The 20,083-nt window shown below is 31.4% G+C and overlaps 1 protein-coding gene across 1 annotated transcript; it reads left to right on the top strand.

Annotated features, from left to right (window-relative positions):
- Nucleotides 1-13,090: 13,090 nt before the first annotated feature.
- LOC129310327 (uncharacterized) lies at nt 13,091-19,226 on the top strand. The gene is made up of 11 exons (XM_054952146.1): nt 13,091-13,145; nt 14,242-14,702; nt 15,091-15,277; nt 15,628-15,761; nt 15,844-15,956; nt 16,076-16,199; nt 16,408-16,557; nt 16,653-16,808; nt 17,631-17,710; nt 17,839-17,888; nt 18,867-19,226. Exons 1-11 carry the CDS (start codon nt 13,106-13,108, stop codon nt 19,004-19,006), a joined length of 1,635 nt encoding a protein of 544 aa, XP_054808121.1. The 5' UTR covers nt 13,091-13,105; the 3' UTR covers nt 19,007-19,226.
- Nucleotides 19,227-20,083: the final 857 nt, after the last annotated feature.

Raw genomic sequence — 20,083 nt, 5'->3', positions numbered from 1 at the left:
TACTGAATAATTTTATTATAAATATTTTATTTAATTTTCAAATTTAATTTTTATTTTAAAATGAAAATAATTAAATATATAATTAAAAGTCATTGTCAAAAGTCAATTTTTCTTGCAATAATTAGATAGAGATAGAATTTCTCACTAAATCCCTTGCTAATTATCTTATTTTAGAGAGAGATTGGCAGTTTCTCACTATTTTCCTTATTAATTATCTTATTTTAGAAAGAGATTGGTAGTCCCTCGCTGTTTTTCTTGCTAATTTTAAGTCAAGCTATGAAATTAATATCTCTCACTAATTTGATATTTTAGATAGGAATAGACAATCCCTCACCAACTTTTCTCGCTAATTTGTATTTTTTTAGTAGTGAATCCATTGGGTATATTTGAAAGAAATTGTGATTTTGTGAGTTGGGAATGTTGAGCTAGAGTAATGAGATTTATCCTAATAAGGATATTAATAATTGTCAATGTGATTAATTGTAGACTAATTGCAATTTGGCAACATTCAAGCTTTTGAGAAGCTTTGGAAGAAATTACATTGAGGGGTAAACTTTTAACCTATTAAATGTTTGTGATAACAAGGAAAAATTTAGTTTATGCATTTAGTTGTTGGTTAATTATATGTTAAAATAAATTGTTTGAAAACCAAGTGATACTTGTAAACTTATGCTTGATGTACATTGTTGCAATTTGACAAGATTAGTGAAGTGAGTATCAATTGATGAAAATGATATATATGTACATGTGTATATATGTTTGATGTGGTTGTGAGTAAGAACATGATGATATGAAATTGTGAAGATGAAGATTGACATTAGGTGAGCATGATTGAGATTGTGCATGGAGATGAATATGATTGTTGAAAATTGGCATGCCATGACTATATGTTTGAAAATCCACATACAAATGATAGGTAGAAAATTGGCATGCCATGACTATATGTTTGAAAATCCACATACAAATGATAGGTAAAAAATTTGCATGCTATACTTAAGCATGAGTTACATTGCATTGGTAGTTTGATTGACTGGATGAATCCCACAAAATAGCCACCAATTTTATGTTGGAGGTACCAGAAGTGTATAAGGATAGCATTAATTATGCATAACATGTAGAGGCCACATAATTGTTATTCTTGTGGATTCACATGTCATTTAGAAACACATGGTTGTTTTCATTTGGTCTTGCATATTACTTGTGTGCGGCATATGATTGATATTTTTGTGTTCCTTTTTTGGTGACTTTGACATATATAGATGCTCGATCACATGGTTTTTTAGTTCTGTGGTCATGGCTAATGATGTGAAAGAAAAATATAGAAATTTGTGAATGTTATGATTTGTCATTTGCATCATAAAAATTAATTGACATGCATATGTATAGGTTAGATTAACCTTAGTTACTGAGTAGTTGTACTCATCGTCTTTCTTCAATATTTACAGGTCCTAGCTCAAGTCAAGACAGGGAAAAAGTACCATAGGCTTAGGATATTAATTCCTAATTTGTAAGTCTCTTTTGCTAATAATGTGTAGTTTGATTAGATAATTGTCGATTAGGAAAATCATATTATTTTGGCTTACTTGTACTATTTGTTGAATTGGGTTTTGTGTATTTTGGGCTCTACGTGGTTTGTATGTTAAATCTTGATTTATAAATAAGGTCAAAATACTAGTACAAGTATGACATTGATGATATGAATAGTTGTAAATGAGTATTTTGACATTTCATATTGATTTGGCCCCCTTCTTTTTTTGTGATTAAAGGGTTGAGCATTAAAATTATGAATTATGAATTGTTATATTGTCGTGGTCTATTGCACAGGTCCATTATAGTCCATTGAGTACGTTCTTAAGGCTTTTATGAGCTTTTAGCACATGGATATGAAATTGGACACCTTAGTTATGTTTAGATTGAAAAAGGAGTGAATTTGTAAATGAGTGTCTAACTTTTTAATGAGAAATGGTATGTGAATAAAACTAGTTCCATGAAAGAGCTTTATGTAAATACTTAAATTATCTCAATTGGATATTGGATAGAGAAATGGGAAGCATCGAAAGTTTTCCCCGAAAGTTATAATTTGATAGCAATTTGGCTATCATGACTTGTGTAATGCGCCGCAGTGCACCTATTTCTGTTGTGCTAAAAAGATATTTTTTTTTCAATCTTAATGCAAATACTTTGATACAAATTAGAATCTCATGCTTCTGTAAAAATGTTTCACTCTACTTTTTATTTGTGAATTGATTTTAAAGAATTTTAAAGTTTTTAAGACTTTGAATCCCATTTATGTAAATTTTACAAATTTGGTGATTGAATTGGATTAAACCTTATGATTACTTTAAATTTAGAGTTAATTGTTGTCACTGGCCACATGTGAGTCAGCTCATACTATGTCACTTACTATCATATGCCTCATCACCCGCCGCTTGTGCAATGACTCATACCATGTCATCATCCATCTTACACCATATCACTTGCTCACTACTATGTTATATATTTATTATGTTTATGTTAAAGTGAGGACTTGGATCCTTAAACTCCTACCTTCCTAAAGCGTTATGTTCTCTTTTTTTTTTTTGCTAGTTGAATTAAATGCACTTGCAGTCATTATACAAGAAATTAAATATATTTATTTAATTACACAGATAGATCAAATAATATATTATAAAAATACACATGAATATTATATTTTATTTTTAATTATTAATATGTTAAAAATATTTATATTTGTATTTATATGACTCTTTATATTATTTTTTGATAAAAAAATTTCTTGTAAGGAAAATGAACTTAAAATAAAAAAAAAGTGTTAAATATCAAATAACTTTATTATGAATATTTTAGTTCATTTTTAAAATTTATTTTAATTTTTTAAATGAAAATAAGTAAATATATAATTAATTAAAAGTCATTTTCAAAAGGGAGAATGATAAAGAGGTCCCAAAAAGATCAATTAATTCAAGTTAGGTTCCAAGTATGAAACTCCAAAAATTTACAACTTAATCTCTCAATTTTACAATGACGTTGTAATAAATTTATAACTTTTTTTTTAATTTTAACATGGTTGAAGAATAAGAAAATTATTTTTTTATTAAAATTTATATCATTAAATTGATAAAAAAATTCATCTTCTTTTTTAGCATTAAATGATTTAGATGCATCATTATGGTCTAAAGTTGTGCTTCATTTAAGAAGTTCTATTACTTGCTCATTCAATTTATTATTTAATTATTTTAATTAATAATTGATAATAATAGTAAATATATCAACATAGTAATAATATGTTCAACCATCACAAAATCTTTATGTCTATGAGATCAAATTATATAAAAGTAAAAATCATTCATGTTATAAATTTCAATAGCTTGATTATTACAAAAAAAAAAACTTTTTTCTAGAAGAACACCTTAACCTTAATCTCTTAACTTTTGAATAAGTAATTTTATGACAAATATCAAGCACATAACATTCAATATATTTTAAAATTTTATTTGCAATGCTTGATAAAGTTTGTTAGAAATTCTCATAATTTCTTTCATTAAATATAAAATAAAAGTAAAATTAAATGATATCAATTCTTATAAAGCATATGAAGTATCATCTTGTTGAAAATGAGAACTATACATGAATAAAATATTACACGTAAAATTGAAATAAAAACATCATCTAGTTCTCCATGTCTCTACAACATGTCAACTTAGAAGGTTGAAAATATGTAATCCTTATATCCTACTAATAAAAAATTAAAAATTTAGAGGGGGTCGTAGCCTCCTCTAGCCCCTTATCTCCACCCCTATGCCTATTTATAATATATACTCCATCTGTTTAAAAATATAAAATATTTTTAAATGAATCTCACCCCTCAATAGAGTAGTTACCTACTTTTAAACTAATCTTGTCTTTTCATATTTATCCTTATTAAATACCTTATAATATATAAAGTCATTCATCAATAGAGACACTTTTGAAAAAAAAAAGGCAATGATCACATTTCAAAAGACTAAAAATGTCTTATATTTTTTAACATCAAACTCCTTAAAAATTGTTTACATTTTTTAACAGAGAGAGAGAGAGAGAGAGAGAGAGAGAGAGTGAGTGTGTGTGTGTGTGTGTGTGTGTGTGTGTGTGTGTGTGTGTGTGTGTGTGTGTGTGTGTGTGTGTGTGTGTGTGAGAATAGAATATTAAACTTTGAAACTTTGTTAAGCCAATTTGATAACATACTTGCTTTAAGGTTATGTGTATTCAATCCATTCTTTAATTAATCAATGTGACTTTTTGGTTTTTAATACGTTCTAATATTCCTCCTATTACTTTTCTTTTGTTTGGTTTTTTTCACCTTTTTATCTTGTCTTTCATTTATTAATATCTTTTTTTTTCTTGGACTTGTACTTCTTTTTTAGTCTAAAAGGCCTTGGGTCCACAATTTTTTTTTGTCATCTCTCTTTTATTCTCTCTCATTTTTTGTCTCTCTTGTTTATTTTTCCATCCCAAATCAAATAACCATCTCACCGAAGCTAATGAGAGGTGGTTAAGTCAAAAATTTTGTCTGAAAATATAATAAATTCCCAATTCTACCCTTGTTTAAATGAAAATCTTTCAAATTTGCATTATATTATATCACAAAGTTAATGAGTTTAGATAGGAATAATATTAAAAAAGCATAATTAATACCTATTAAGTATCTTATATTAAAGATCAAGAAATCCTCCTAGAATGTTCCTTATTATAAAAATAAGATGGAATATATATTAGATTTGTCTTTCTATCAAAATAACTTAAGGTTGTGTTTGGATGGGTGGATTTAGGTTGGGAATTTAAATTTAAAATCTCACATTTAAAATTCATAAATTATAAATTATTTGTTTAGGTGGTATAAAAATTTTTAAATTATAATATTAAAATATTTTGTTTGGATTTCAAATAAAATTTTGAATTTCAAATTCATTGAATTTAAAGGCAATTCGGATGATGTCTTTAATTAAAGTCCTATTCAAAGTCGACAATTCGATCTTAATCAAGGATAACGACCCAATATCATTCAACTTTAACACCAAAACATTAGCAATCTAATCCTAAACAATGGCTAAGGATTAGCACGGGATGCTTACAGCAATTCGAGGGTTACAAATTGGACCTGGATGATGACAATAGAACATTCATTACTAACAGTGATTTTTGGCATTGGATGGATCGAAGATAGTGATCACAGACAGGTCCCGAATGGTGACAATAGCGATAAATTAAAACAAATTGCATACATGCGACGAGCTAGCATAAAATGGTGGTAGCATACCAATAACGAATGATGGTACTAGACCAGCATCAAATAATGATGGCGGAGGCAAATTGGCATCAGGCACCCAATCAGTTCTTGTCAATGTCAACCATGAAATCTTGATTAAAGCAGACTTCTCAGTCTTAATTAATACCAATTATCAAATCCTAGTCATCATAACAGTTCGGTCTTGTTTGATACTAGCTGTCCCATCCTGATTGGTGTCGTTCATGTGATCTAAGTCAAAGTCAGCCATCCAATCTCAATTGACTCCAGCAGTGTAATCCTTGTCAACATTGACTGCCAAGTCTCAGTCAACACCGGTGGTATGGTCTTAGTTAATGTAAGGTCAACCTTACAAAATCGCAATTAACTTCCAAACCATAGGTAATCACGATTAAATCCAACTAGAATACTAAGGTTGTAAAATCAAAAAACAAGATTCCAATTTTTCTAAAATCACAATACTAAACAATCACTTATTAAACAAAAATTAGAGATAAAAAATTTATAAAAGTATAAAAATCCATTTTAAGTTAAAGCATTTGCGTTGGGATTGGAAAAATACTATTTCTGCATAAAATGTAGGGATGTGTCGTGGCTTACTATAGATGTGTTGCAACTCATCTACCTCTGTGCCATGTGTGGCACAGGTGCCATATGCCATGGTGCATTACATGTATTTTGACAGCAAACTTGCTGTTATAAAACAACACCTGGGGCCAACTTCAAAAGTGCCTCAATTTTCAGTCTAATATTTAATTGATGTGATCTAAGCATCTACAAAAAGCTCTCTCTAAGTTTTAGCTAATGGAATTAATTTTCCAACCAAATCACTTTTCAATCAAAAGTCAAACACCCATTTCTAAACTCACTCCTTTTTAACAATATCACATAACTTGGGTGTTCAAATCTTAATCATAATGCTAAAAGCTCACACCAACCTTTAGATCACACTCAATGGACTATAATAGACTTGTGCAACACACCACGACAACTAAACAATACTAACACCATATTTTTACTACTTAGCCTCTCGAATCATAAAAACATAAGGGGAGTGATATTCTCATAAATCATCACACAATTCATAATACCTTTACATTTACACATCTTCCTACTTAAACTAGTATTTTAGCTCTACATAAACATTACAACCATAACACATACAACTCAGGATAATTAATACACATTTCAATTAGTTTCACAAGTAGTCAAACTAATCACATGATAAACTAGTTGGCAACTTATCAACAAAAATACACATAAATAAATTATGAGGTCTACTAGTAAGATTTCCACAGATTTCTATGCCTTCGATCATTTTCCCTCATCCTGGTGTAATGAGCTAGTCCTTGTATTATTGAAGAAAGAGGTGTGAGTACAACCACTTAGTAATAAAGGTCAATCTAGCCTATACAATTGCTTGTCAATTAATTACATATGTAAACAAAAATTTATAAATCTTTCACAATTTATTTTCTTTTTGAAAGGTTGCCATAACCACAATACTAACAACTAGGTGGCCAAGTATAGACACATATAATATCACAACATGTATAAATAATAAAACAAATATAGGGTCATGGTAAGAAAAACTATGTGCCCCTATCAAATCACAATGAACCACAATAATAACAATTATTTAGTCGAAATATGAAATGCATGATCAATGAAAACTTTACCTTCTTGATACCTTCGATATGAAACTGGTAATTATTTAGTGGCTACATCCATAAGCTTGAACTAATGAAGCTTTTCACTTGTAAAGAGCTACCTGGCCAAGGCTACTTCATTCACTTACAAATCATGGTTTTTCTTAATACTAACAAGCATGGTGTGTCACACCTCTAATCTAGTCTCCTCATGAATTAATGAAAATTAGTTAGATTCAAGTCTCTCAAAAAATAATTAGGACAGTCCCTTAACAACCATGGGACAATGGCTACCTTTCAATTTCAATAGTTGGTAGTTTAGCTAACTTCTAATTCCAACGATAAGTCGCTAATACCATATTGATTTACAACATCTACTCCTCTTCCTATAAGCAAACTCTCACCTTATATGATCATGCTATGCAAAATTATTCAAAAGATAGCTTACATGTTCATATTCATCAATAACATGCAAAATCTAAAATCAATTTCATGTGCATACTCAAACACTTCCATAATTACTCAGCACAATATTCATGTATGTGAGCACGCGCGCACAAGAAATCACTCTCACACTTTATTGCTCCAATCTTAACATATCACATGATGACTCTCTTTGCTAAAATTTGCATCAAATATATATTTACATCCGTCAATTAGTTTTTAAACAATTCTTTTTCAACAAATAATCAATTAACAAGAAAATGCAAAAACTAAATTTCCCTCGGTTAACTCAAACTTTTAAGAAGTTAAAGGATTATCCCTCAAAATAAATACTTTCAAAGATTCACTAAGCTCGAATGGCGCTAAATGATAGTTAGTCTCGTATTTAATCACAAGGATAAATTTCAACACTTAAAATCAACACTCCCAACTCCTCAATGTCACAACCTCACTTTCAAAAATACTCATTAGGTTTACTGGCTTCCTTTAACTCAAATTGTCATTAATGAACTATTAAACCATTATTAATGGCCATCAAGCACATCTAACAATCCTCATTAACGTCCATTTTTGGCCATTAATAACCTCCACCAACCAACCACTTACCAAATCATAAATGTTAGATTTCAATAGTCTAAACAACTCCCATTAACTTAATGTAAATTAATGAATTTAGACTCAGCCTATATGAATGGTAAATCACTTTCTCAATTCAAACCTTAACTCAACTCTTCAAGAAAATGAAGCAAGATGAAGGGAAAGGACACAAGAGACTTACTTTTAGTGTTTAAAGACTCCAAAATGTCCCTAATAATTTTTAAACTTGAGCCCTAGTAGAGCTTGGTAAATGCTCTTCGTTTTCTCCTTCCCTTCCTTCTCATTTCATGAATTGACGAAGCTTCACTTAAGCTGAAATTTGACCATCGCACATAGAGGCCTATTCTTCATACATGTACCATGGTTGAAGTGTTACACGCTGCAACATATGACACAGCCACTTTTCACTAATTCTCCCCTTTTTTGATGTTCAAGTGACCCGACTTCACAATCAAAAACACTCATCGAACCTCTTTAACCACACACCATATTAATTCACAATTTAACCTCATTTTAACTTAATCAAAGTTAATTTTATGGGATGCTACAATTAGTGTCGGCATTTTGGCCCCGATTATTTCTTACAGTCTTAATGGATGTCGACATTGAGAAGGTAGTAAAGATAATAAAAGAATGCGCAAAGGAAGAAACAAGCTTCCATTGAAATTTGAAAATAGGAGTTTAGAAAAGATTTGAAATTACAAAGGGATTGAGATAAGATTTGGACTTAAATTTGGGTTAAATCCAAATCAACATGTTATTAATTATCCAAACCTTTGATTTTGGCTCAAACTTAAGCTCTATATATCTTTTAATCCATTCTTGAGTTAATCAACATGGAAATTTGCAATTCATTCTAATATATATATATATATAGCTCCTAAGTTAGCCAGGCCATACACCATTCACTACTAGAAAAATGCAAATTAGCGAGGAAATTTACCGAGGGATCGTCTATTCCTCTTTAAAATACTAAATTAGTGAGGAAATTAGCGAAGAATGTTGATTTTGTAGCTTGACTTAAAATTAGCGAGGGACTGTCAATCCCTCTCTAAAATAAGATAATTTGTAAGGAAAATAGCGAGAGACTATCAATCCTTCTCTAAAATAAGATAATTAGCGAGGGATTCTATCCCTAGCTAATTACTACAAAAAAAATTAACTTTTAACCATGACTTTTAATCATACATTTAATTATTTTTCATTAAAAATAATAATTAAATTTAAAAATTAACTAAAATATTCATAATAAAATTATTTAATATTTTTTTATTTTAAGTTGATTTTCATTAATAAAATAATATTTTATTAAAAATATAATATAAATAATAATTTAAATAAAATATAAATATTTTTAACATATTAATAATTAAAAATAAAATTTAATATGTATATGTGTGTATTTTTATGATATATTATTTGATATATTTATGTAGTTAAATAATATATATACATATTTAATTTCTCATATAACAATTGTAAGTGCCTTTCAATTCAACTGGCAAAGAAGGAGAGTATAAAGTTTAGAAGGTATGAGGTTAAGGGTTCAAACCTTGGCTTTGGCATAAACATGATAAATATATGATATGGTAAGGAGCAAATGACATGGCATAAAGTGGATAATGACGTGTCATAAGTTGTTGCACATGTAATGGGTGATAGGGCATGAAATGGTAGGTGATATGGTGGTTGATAAAGCATGAGATTGTTGATCACATGTCACAAGTTGCCATCACACATGGCAGGTGATGTAGCATAATTATTTTTAAATATAAACATATTTAGCGAGGAATTGGTGAGGGACTAATTCTTCGTTAAAGTTATCAAATGTTGAATAGTATTAGAGAGGGATTAGCAAGGGATTCAATCCCTAGCTAATTTTAGCGAAAGATTGAATCCCTCGCTAAATCCCTCACTAATTAGCGAGGCAATACAATTTCTCATTAAATTTAACGAGTCCTTTTTTAATTACGAATTTAGCGAGAGACAAAATTCTTGGGTAAAATGCAATTCAGCTATAAAAAATGACATTAAATTCTATTTTTCTAGTAGTGATTTTAATTTATTTGTGTGTGGAAGGAAGGAGGATAGCGATTTGCCTATTCATATATATAAACATGTGAAGTAGATTGAATTGAAGAAGGAAGGGTAGAAGTATAGAAGAATATAAGGACACAAAGGGACCATGGAGATCGGTTAGAAATGAAAGAGTATAGGTCCACGCCTAACAAATAGGTAGGCGTAGAAGAAAACAAAAGGGAGTGAGCAATGAAACAAAGGAATATGATTAGGAGGGTTGATTATACTGGAGACCACTGGCCATGCAAATTAAAAGCCCTAAACCACAACCAGCTAAGCTAAGTAGTAGTATAGGTCAATTTATGAGCTTTGATTTATTTTGGCCTTCAATTCACGTAATCCGCCATCTACGCCAGCATCCCTCTCCATGCTTGGTCTCTCTCAAATAATCTAACCCCTCATGAAGTGAACGTTGAATCATTTTGTTCTTTAACTAGCAAAAACCATTTGACATGATACTTACAATCATCACTCATCTTTAAATCCCTCTTTTCATTATCATATATTCATGTTCATCACCACTCTTTTCCTATATTCTTTTTAGGGCTCTCTCCCCATCTCTCTCTCACACAACAATGACTTATTATAATTCAATGTTATGCATTATATTGTGTTTTAAAACAAAACAAAAAAAAATCTGTTTAATTATGTCAATTTGAAAACTATTTTAAAGTGAAAAAAAAAATCAGTCAATAATAGTGTTTACCAATGATTAATGATGGTGGCCTATGATAGTGGCTGGCCATAATTTATAATAATTTGAAAAATAAAAAATGGCTAAAAGATGTTTTCAATTCTTTATTTTTACAAACATAACATGAGAAAAATTTTGAGAATATTTAAATCTAAAACATTTATTCAAACAAGGTTTTTATTTTTATTTTAAAAAACAGTAAATAAATTTTTTAAAAAAAGAAATCAAACACACCCATAATATAGGGACCTAAACTATTGCTCGAAAATCGTCATGGATCCTGAATTCTTAAAATATGCAAGATAAACCTTAAAATTTTAAATTTATAACAAAATAAACTTTGATCGTTAACTTTTTAACACTGTTATTATCCACGATAGTACTTTTTGGGGTTTAGTTTCTTATAAATTTAACCTTGACTGTAATAATATCCGTATGGACAATAACGGCGTTAAAAAATTTAACGATCATGATTTATTTTACTATAAATTTAAAAATTTAAGATTTATTTTGCATATTTTAAAAGTTTAAGATCTATAGTAATTTTTAAATAAGAATTTAAAGTTCTATTTATTCATTAATTTAAAAATAAATGGAAGAAGAGGTTAATATTACCGAGTGATTGAAGGGCATGAGCCTTAGATGGCGAGGAACGGTCCTTGTAATGTGCCCCGAATGGGATGCAAATTGTAGAAAGGGAATATTAAGCCCAATAAAATAAAGTTAGAATCCTTTTTTTCAGGGGGGGGGGGGAATTCTTCTACAGCAAAGTTAGAATCCTTGAGTGGCTTCTTTTCTATTGTCAACGATTTCATTATCAACTATTTTCCCTTGTCACTACGTTCCATTTTCCCTTCCTTCCTTCCTTCTTCCTTCTTCCTTTTTCTTTTTTCTTTTTTCTTTCCTTTTTTTTCTTTTTGATGACATCTTCTCTCTTGTTAATAATAATTGTTCGTGTGGAATCTCAAATGAAACCGATGGCCCATATCCAATGCTCAATTGGGCCTTCATTATCCCTAGTAGGCCTGAACAAATGACTTGTTGTATAATCTTTATTGTATCGGGTGAGCCCACATAGGTAGTGACGTGTAAAAAAATAAACCTTGCAATAAATTTTATATTACTTAATATTGATATATTAATAATATTAATATTGGTAGTAATGTTGATCCATATATTGATTGGAATCATCATCACGAAAATCTATGTGTATATATGTAATAATAAGCGATGATTTATTTTGTATTGTGTATTTGCGTAGGTACTCCAATGCTTATTCTATTATTTAATTAATATTTTTATGTTCTATTGTTCTTTTCCCTTTAAGTATGATAGTGTGGGACTTCTAGTAAAAATCTCTTTGAAAATTGCATGGGCTGATGGGCTAGCTTTCATCTATCAAGATGAAAACTAAAGTTGCATGTCGCTGGAAGTAGTGAACCTCTAGCTTTTATCATACCCAGTGTTAAATAATGTGCAATGATTTAATTAGGTGATGCGATAAATATATTTATGCATGCAACTCATTGAAAGTACTGATTTCTCATTATCTCGTACGCGGGGATGCAGCAAAGCCCTTGTGAACTTTTCTGAAACTCCAAAATGTAATATAGAGCTGGACATATAAGTCACCCGTTTAAACTTATTTTTATTAGGTTTGAAAAATTGAAGATATTTTTAATTTTGAATTAAATTTAAATGTCATAACATATGTTTATATTTTAAAATTAAAATTTATATTACTTATAAAAAAAGGAGGGCTTGAAAAAATGATCAATTACATCAGGCCTTGGGCATGAGCTTATATGAGCCAAGTCCATAAGGACTGAGGCTCTAAAGTCATATTAATGGGCTTGGACTATGAAAAAGCATTAATGGGCTAATTACCTTGGGCTTTGAAGAAGGGACGGAATGGGAAGAAATGAAGATATGTTGGTGGGAAAAATGCTAACAAGTTGGCCAAAAAAAAAAAAAACATGCCAACTAGGTTATGGATAAATTGTATTTGACGTTTCTTCCTCTCTTCGGCCGTAGTTATTGTGACCTTGGAGTTTCTCATTCTTCTTCAATCTGCAACTCTGTGGCTTCCCCTTCTCTTACTTATGGCTATGTAATTTTCAGTTAAGCATGTTGACATGATGTTTTTGGGATTGCAATGTTCATTAAATATTCAAGTTGAGGCTAGTTGTATATTTATCATCTGAGTAAAATTTGAGTTCATTGCAGCTATTAGCCATCGGAACTAGATGTTTCCCACCAAAAGCAAACGTTGCTGATTATGAAGTAGGAGAAATACCAGAATGAAAGCCCAGTTCAAGAAAAACTTCTGTGAAATGGCAATATTAAGCATCCTTTCAAATGCTTGTTCAAAAAAGAGGATCATCAGTACGTGGCTCTGGTAAGATACTTGCATACTCAAGATCTGGTGGAACGTTGTAGGTGACTTAATTACAAGCTCACGATCAAAATTGTGCAGAGAAATAAAAAAAATTAAGTCTAATGAGTTAACAACGACACCCCTTTGATCGTGTTTAGCTTTTCCATCCTTTTATGGCAAGCGTCTACTTGTCTTTTTTTCTTTTTCTTTTTTGACATTTACTTGTCTAAATTTATCCCACTCATGACTTGCTCACCTAAAGTAATATTTTAAAAACCGGATCAAACATTAAATTAAAAAGTTAATAAATTTTAACTTTTATGATTCAATTGATTTGATCATTAACAGTTTTTGATATTTATAGTCTAACAAGTTAGATTGATAGTTAAATCGATAACATAATAATTTAACAAAAAATAATATTACTTACATATATAAAATATATGTAAGAGTCTAGTTATTAATAAAATAATATAACATCATCATAAATCAATAATATTATAAAATATAAATTTATAGCTTGTTAAATATAGTTGAATTTTAGTTAAATCAGATATTAATAGGCTTAAAAGTATATACATTTATAATCATAATTGTCAATGTCACCATAAAAAAATGGTTCGAAATTATATTATATATATGTGAAAGTTGAAGGTTTAAAAATAAAGTTAATTTTTAATAGAAATTAATTTTTTAATTTTTCTATTTTTCTATTTTGTCCCCTAAGTTTTCATCCTTTTATAAATAAATTTGGTTTTCGACTCGCTCAATTTTAATTCAATTTAATTTAATTATAAAAATAAATTTTTTTATCCTAATCAAACTATTAACTATTTCAATTGATTATTTAACAAGGCTAACCATCTAATCTAGCTTTTAAAACAATGAGTGGGGCTTAAGGCTGGATTTTGCCAACTTTATTCCATTACTTTCAAGGAAAAAAGTCTTACCTTTCAAGGAAAGATGGCCCTCCAACTCCAAATTGATTAGATTTGAAGTGAAATGATGCTTTGTCTTTGTGCTCTTTGGTGACAACCTTATCATATGATTTTCACGCGTTATTGGAGTTAAATGCGCCAAGTGTATTTTTTTTTTTTTAATTAACAAAACACCTCAGCTTGGCCTCGGCGTCTTCAAAAACTGTACTGCTTGAGTGTTGAGCAGAGTCAGCGAACAAGGCAGAGCTACTTGGGAACAATGCCAGAACACGGACTTTGCTGTCTTCTTCTTTCTCTTGTCATCATCGTCTCGTGTTCTTTACAATCACTCGCATCACCAACCTACAGGTTCCCGCGATTCCTTGGGAAGTTCGCAGGTCAAACGGAATCTCACCCTCAGATTGAGCCTCAATACGAAACCCAATATTTCGAACAGCGTCTTGATCACTTCAGTTTCGCGGAACTCCCCAAGTTTCGTCAGCGGTATCTTATCAGCACTGAGCATTGGCTTGGTCCTCAGCGCTTGGGTCCTATTTTCTTCTACTGCGGCAATGAAGGAGATATTGTCTGGTTCGCTGCCAATTCTGGCTTTATTTGGGAAATCGCACCTCAGTTCGGTGCCATGGTTGTTTTTCCGGAAGTAAGTATTTATGGTTCATGGTTGTGCAAATTCGGCATGTATCTCTTCTATTGTTTCTATATGATACTTTCTCGTCCGATTCTAAACGTCAAACTAGTTAACTATTTCATATGGATTAAGAAAATTGGGTAAGTTGATTCCGTGAATTATGCCTTGATTTTCCTAGAATACTCCAAATAAATAATTCCTAAATAGCCATTCAACTTTGCATTGCAATAATCAAACTTAGTAGTTTGAAATAAAATAATAAATGACTGGACATAAGAGATTGAGGTTTTACGCTTAAGGACCAAAACAAACTCTTTAACTAGTCCCTGATTAGCTCCTAGTCCTACGTTTAAGACGGAGGAAGTATTGATTTAAATTTTACTTGGTCGTTGTATGGCAGCATCGATACTATGGCGAATCTGTCCCCTTCGGAAGTAAAGACGAGGCTTATAAGAATGCTACTACACTGTCATACCTTACCACTGAGCAAGCGCTTGCTGACTTTTCTGTTCTACTTACCGAGCTGAAGCAAAATTTATCTTGCAAGGATTGTCCGGTTGTGCTGTTTGGCGGATCATATGGTGGAAGTGAGTAACTTGGTGCTTGGATACTTTATATGTGAACATTTCAATCTGATTGGCTATAAGTGGGTTTTATAATTTTTTTTTGGAACAATCCAAAACAATTACTAAGAGAAATTTTAAGTGCAACAGGGACTTGTGGTCTTTTTCACTTAAAAAGGAGAATGTTGCTCATAGAAGTTTTACGATTAGTTCTTGCTTTACATTAAACTTTCTGTTTCAACCAAAATCAGAAATCACTTATCACTGATGTGGATTGCCATTTCTAGGCAATCAGCCTATTGTATTTTTGGTTCTGAACATCATTAACGATTCCACTCTCAACTTCTTCTTTTTCTTCTTTTAATCTAAAACAGTGTTAGCAGCATGGATGAGACTCAAATATCCTCATATTGCAATTGGAGCACTTGCATCTTCAGCTCCAATTCTTCAATTTGAAGACATTGTTCCCCCTGAAACGTTCTATGATATTGTTTCCAATGATTTCAGGGTAAGATGTCTTTGCTCATTGTTCTCATCTTTATTTGTGTGATGTTTTGCATATTAACAATTTCACTCTCTCATGCCAACAGCGTGAAAGTCCTAGCTGCTTTAACTATATCAAGCTGTCTTGGGGTGAGCTGAAATCTAAGGGTCAGACAAATAATGGCCTTGAACAACTTACCAAAACCTATCGCTTATGTCGGTGAGGCATTGTTCTATCCATAAATGTCCATTCTTGCATTAGATGATGATAAATGATGGTCTATATGTTGTGCTATCTTGTTCCTCTGATTAGATGAACTAATTGAAGGCAATTACTAGGCAATTGAATAAAACAGAGGATCTTTCAGACTGGTTGGATTCTGCCTATAGTTATTTGGCAATGGTGAACTATCCATATCCTGCTAACTTTATGAGGCCTTTGCCTGCACACCCCATCAAGGAGGTTAGTTTGATTTCATAACGGGAGATAAATTATCTTATAACACCTACAGGCCTGTTTTTAATGTTGTCTGACTATGCAAATTTATCTGTACCTTGATCATCCTATCTTAAAATCAATTGGTTTTTGTGATACTGATGAGGAAGTGAATGTTATCAGGAAGGGTCCTGACTGTTATAGCTAGTAAATATGATTATACATCATTTCATAGGTTTGCAAAAGGATTGATGATTGTCCTGCTGGAACTAGTATCTTGGATCGCATATATGAAGGAGTGAACGTTTACTACAATTATACTGGAGAGGCTGAATGTTTTGAACTGGATGATGATCCTCATGGCCTGAGTGGCTGGAATTGGCAGGTTTACAAGAGTCTTGAAGCCCAGTTGCACAATTTTCTTTGACAAATATGTTCTCATAGTATATTCAGTTCCATCTTTCCTAACCCATGATGCAGGCTTGCACTGAGATGGTTATGCCAATGTCTAGTAGCAAGGAGTCCAGCATGTTTCCAACATATGACTTTAATTATTCTTCTTTCAAAGAGGAATGCTTCAAGAATTTTGGAGTGACACCGAGGCCAAAATGGATTACCACACAATTTGGTGGCCATGTAAGTGAATGGTGCATTACAGTTAATCCTTACTCCAACAACCCCAACCCCCACGGCCCCCCCCCCCCAAAAAAAAAAAGAAAAAGGAAAAAAAAGGGAAAAATGTAGAAGATATTATGTCACAGCACAATCATATGTCTTTCTCAATAGGTTTTTTTGATTGGTAATACTAACGCATCTTTGAAATATTTGTCACGTGCTTGAGTTATACTTCGAACATCCATAGGCTATTATTTCCTTATCTTGTTTTGGAAGAGATGGTTGGTGGTTGGATACACAATGACTTGAGAAATTTGAGGGAAGAAAAGGAGCTTGAAATGATTGATATGCAACCTGTAGTTTTGGGTATCCCAGTAATTCTGTAGAAATCTTTAAGACAAATAATTCTCTGTTAGTTAATTAGAAAATTTCCAATAATATACTATTCCTGAGATTTATGATGACAAAAAACTAAACTTTTACTTGTGGGAATAAGTACATCCAACTTTTTCTGCGTCTTTAGGTTTCAAAATGGTAACAATAATTCAATTACTTGGCTTCTCTATTATATATATATACATTTGATTTAATTATCTAAATGGCATTCTCAGGGAAGGGAACATTTCATTTTAATTAAAACCACTTTGCCCTTCCACACTTAAAGACAGGTGGTCGATGCTGTAAAATGAAATGCCTCCGTCCCTTATAATGCCATCTAGGTAATTAGTTTATAGAAAGCACAAGCTTGCACCCCTTCTTAAAATCTTCATTCTGATTGTTCTCTGATTTTGCACCCCTTCTTAAAATCTTCATTTTTTTGGGCATGTGTTTTGAACTTTGAAGGATATTCACGGTGCGTTGAAAAAATTTGGAAGCAATATAATTTTCTCAAATGGCTTATTGGATCCATGGAGTGGTGGCAGGTGACAAATTCACTCTAACAATATCTTAAGTCTTGATTTTTTTTATATTTTTAAAATAAAAAATTTCACTGAGGTCGATTTTTTTATAATTAGTTGAATCCTAAGTATCCAAGTTGTTTCTGTTTCAGTGTTCTGCACAACATATCTGAAAGTATCGTTTCTCTTGTCACTGAAGAAGGTAAAGAATTTGTAATTTTTGAATTTATAAGCAGTCTGATGTATATATGGAACATATGACAAGCCAGCCATGTATCTCATTTACTTAAAGCTTGTAATAAGTCCTTTTCTGTGGTTGAAAAATGAGATTGACATTAGTTCTTTTTATCATGTAAATGATTTCTCAAACCTCTGGTCCTTTTGTGTCCATAAACTTGTGTGCTAGATGACTAGAAGCAGTGTCCTTGACAGCAAGCATAATGATATCCTAAATATGCATTTAGGAAAATAGGTGTGACTGATAAGTGATAGCTGTACTTAAGTAATGTGATTATGAGGTACGAAGAAGTCTAGGTTACTCATATTTCCAGCTTTCTCATTTGTTCCAACCATTCACTGGTTTGACTGAAATCTTACTTCTACTGAACTCTAATTATTCATATCCCCTTTTATATTCCAGTTATGATCTCTGAGCTTGTCGTCTGTCGGTAGAAGCAACATCTCAATCTATAATTTCAATGATCTTTGTCACGTGCTGTCAAAATATGAGTATCTTATCTAGCATTTTGTGCATGACTGATGCCTTTAGATTTGCTAACTATTGTATTTATGTTCTGGTTGGTGTCTCGGGGTGGCGGTAATGTGCAGTCATCAAGAACTGTGCAAATGTCTTCATTAGCAGATTCGTTCTTTTATTTATGATCGTTAATGCATGGTTTAGGATTTTTGCCCTTATTTGTTTTTAATATGCCATTGATGGTAAAATTTCCTATACATGCCTTTCTGTATCCTACAACTGTTTGGAAGATTAGATTGATCACCTGCCAGCCTGCAACTTCCTTGTGAAGCTTTTAGCTGCAGGACGGCATTACTGTAAAAATACTTAAATTGGTTTATCTTTAATGAGGCATTCAACAAACTCAAAGTTCCCTTGCCAACTTTGATTGGCAAACTTAGTTTCATTCTAATTTCTCTCTCTCTCTCTCTCTCTCTTCATTAGGAGCACACCACATAGATTTACGTGCTGCTGGCCCTGATGATCCTGATTGGTTGGTAGAGCAGAGGACAATTGAGATCAAGCTAATTGAAGGCTGGATTCAGGATTACCACGAACAAAAAAAGGCTGCATATAGCATGTAGATTTATATTTTGGTGGCTGTCTAGTTTCAACGTTGTATCACCGTTTTCTCCTATGGAGGTCTTAAAATCCACACGTGGTAGTCTATCTATGAAAACCTTGGACGCATAGTTTTGTAAATAGCTAGTGAAATACTTTCCATTTTATCTCATTCTCTGGCTCTTCCAAGCTTGTAAGTCTTTTATTTTTTTAGTGGAAATTTGATTCACGTACTGCTGTGAACTAGTGATGGTTCTGTATTGTTTTTTTTTGTTTTTTTGTTTTTTTTTTGGGTGTTCAAGGCTGGCCGATCGTTTTTCTTCCAATAATTTTTCTTTTATGTGTCATGCGTCAAGCCATAGTTTGTTAAATTGTTACTTTATCAATTATCAGGCATCAAACATAGTTTGCTGTTTAGTGATAATAATAATAATAATAATAATAATAATAATAATAATAATTAATTAGTATAATTCATATGGTTCTGGATCGAAACTCAAGTTTTATGTCAGCCATGCTTTAAGGCCTAAGCTGTCACTTGATTTCACACACACATCTATGCGTGTGTTCACACGCTTGTATAGGCCAAAACTTACACATTTTATTTTCAAATTCAATATAAAAGACTCAGTGAAGTCAAGAAATTTAATTTCAGCTGAGGACCTTGGATTTGTTTAAAAAAAAAATTGGTAAGATGACAATTAGGTACATTGTATAGATATTAATGACAATTGAAGACTGCAATTATTTCTCTAAAAGGAGTTCAGGACTCCTGGTTGAGATTCTCTCAAACAAAAATAAATAACAGAAAACTAAAGAAATCAACAACCACCACCACAAACAATCACAAGATCTCTGTTAAATGAAATTGTAAAGTAAAGAAATTAACCAGTGCCATCACAAAAAATCACAAGAACTCTGTTTAATACATTGTAAAGGATTGATTAAAAAAAATGTAAAGGAAGTGGACAGCAAATGACCCAGTTCAACGAAATGTTGAGATTAACTCCTTTCAATAAGTTTTATCTAACTATTCAATTGGCAATCAAAATTACTTCTTTAGGAATCCCTTGATGTGGATATTCTCAACGAATATGTCA

This window comes from Prosopis cineraria, unplaced genomic scaffold, assembly GCF_029017545.1.
Source record: "Prosopis cineraria cultivar Desert tree isolate PC_DT_omini unplaced genomic scaffold, ASM2901754v1 PC5, whole genome shotgun sequence".
NCBI classification, from domain to species: Eukaryota; Viridiplantae; Streptophyta; class Magnoliopsida; order Fabales; family Fabaceae; genus Prosopis; species Prosopis cineraria.
The sequence above is the reverse complement of the archived record's forward strand: the minus strand, read 5'-3'. Positions and strand labels throughout refer to the sequence as shown.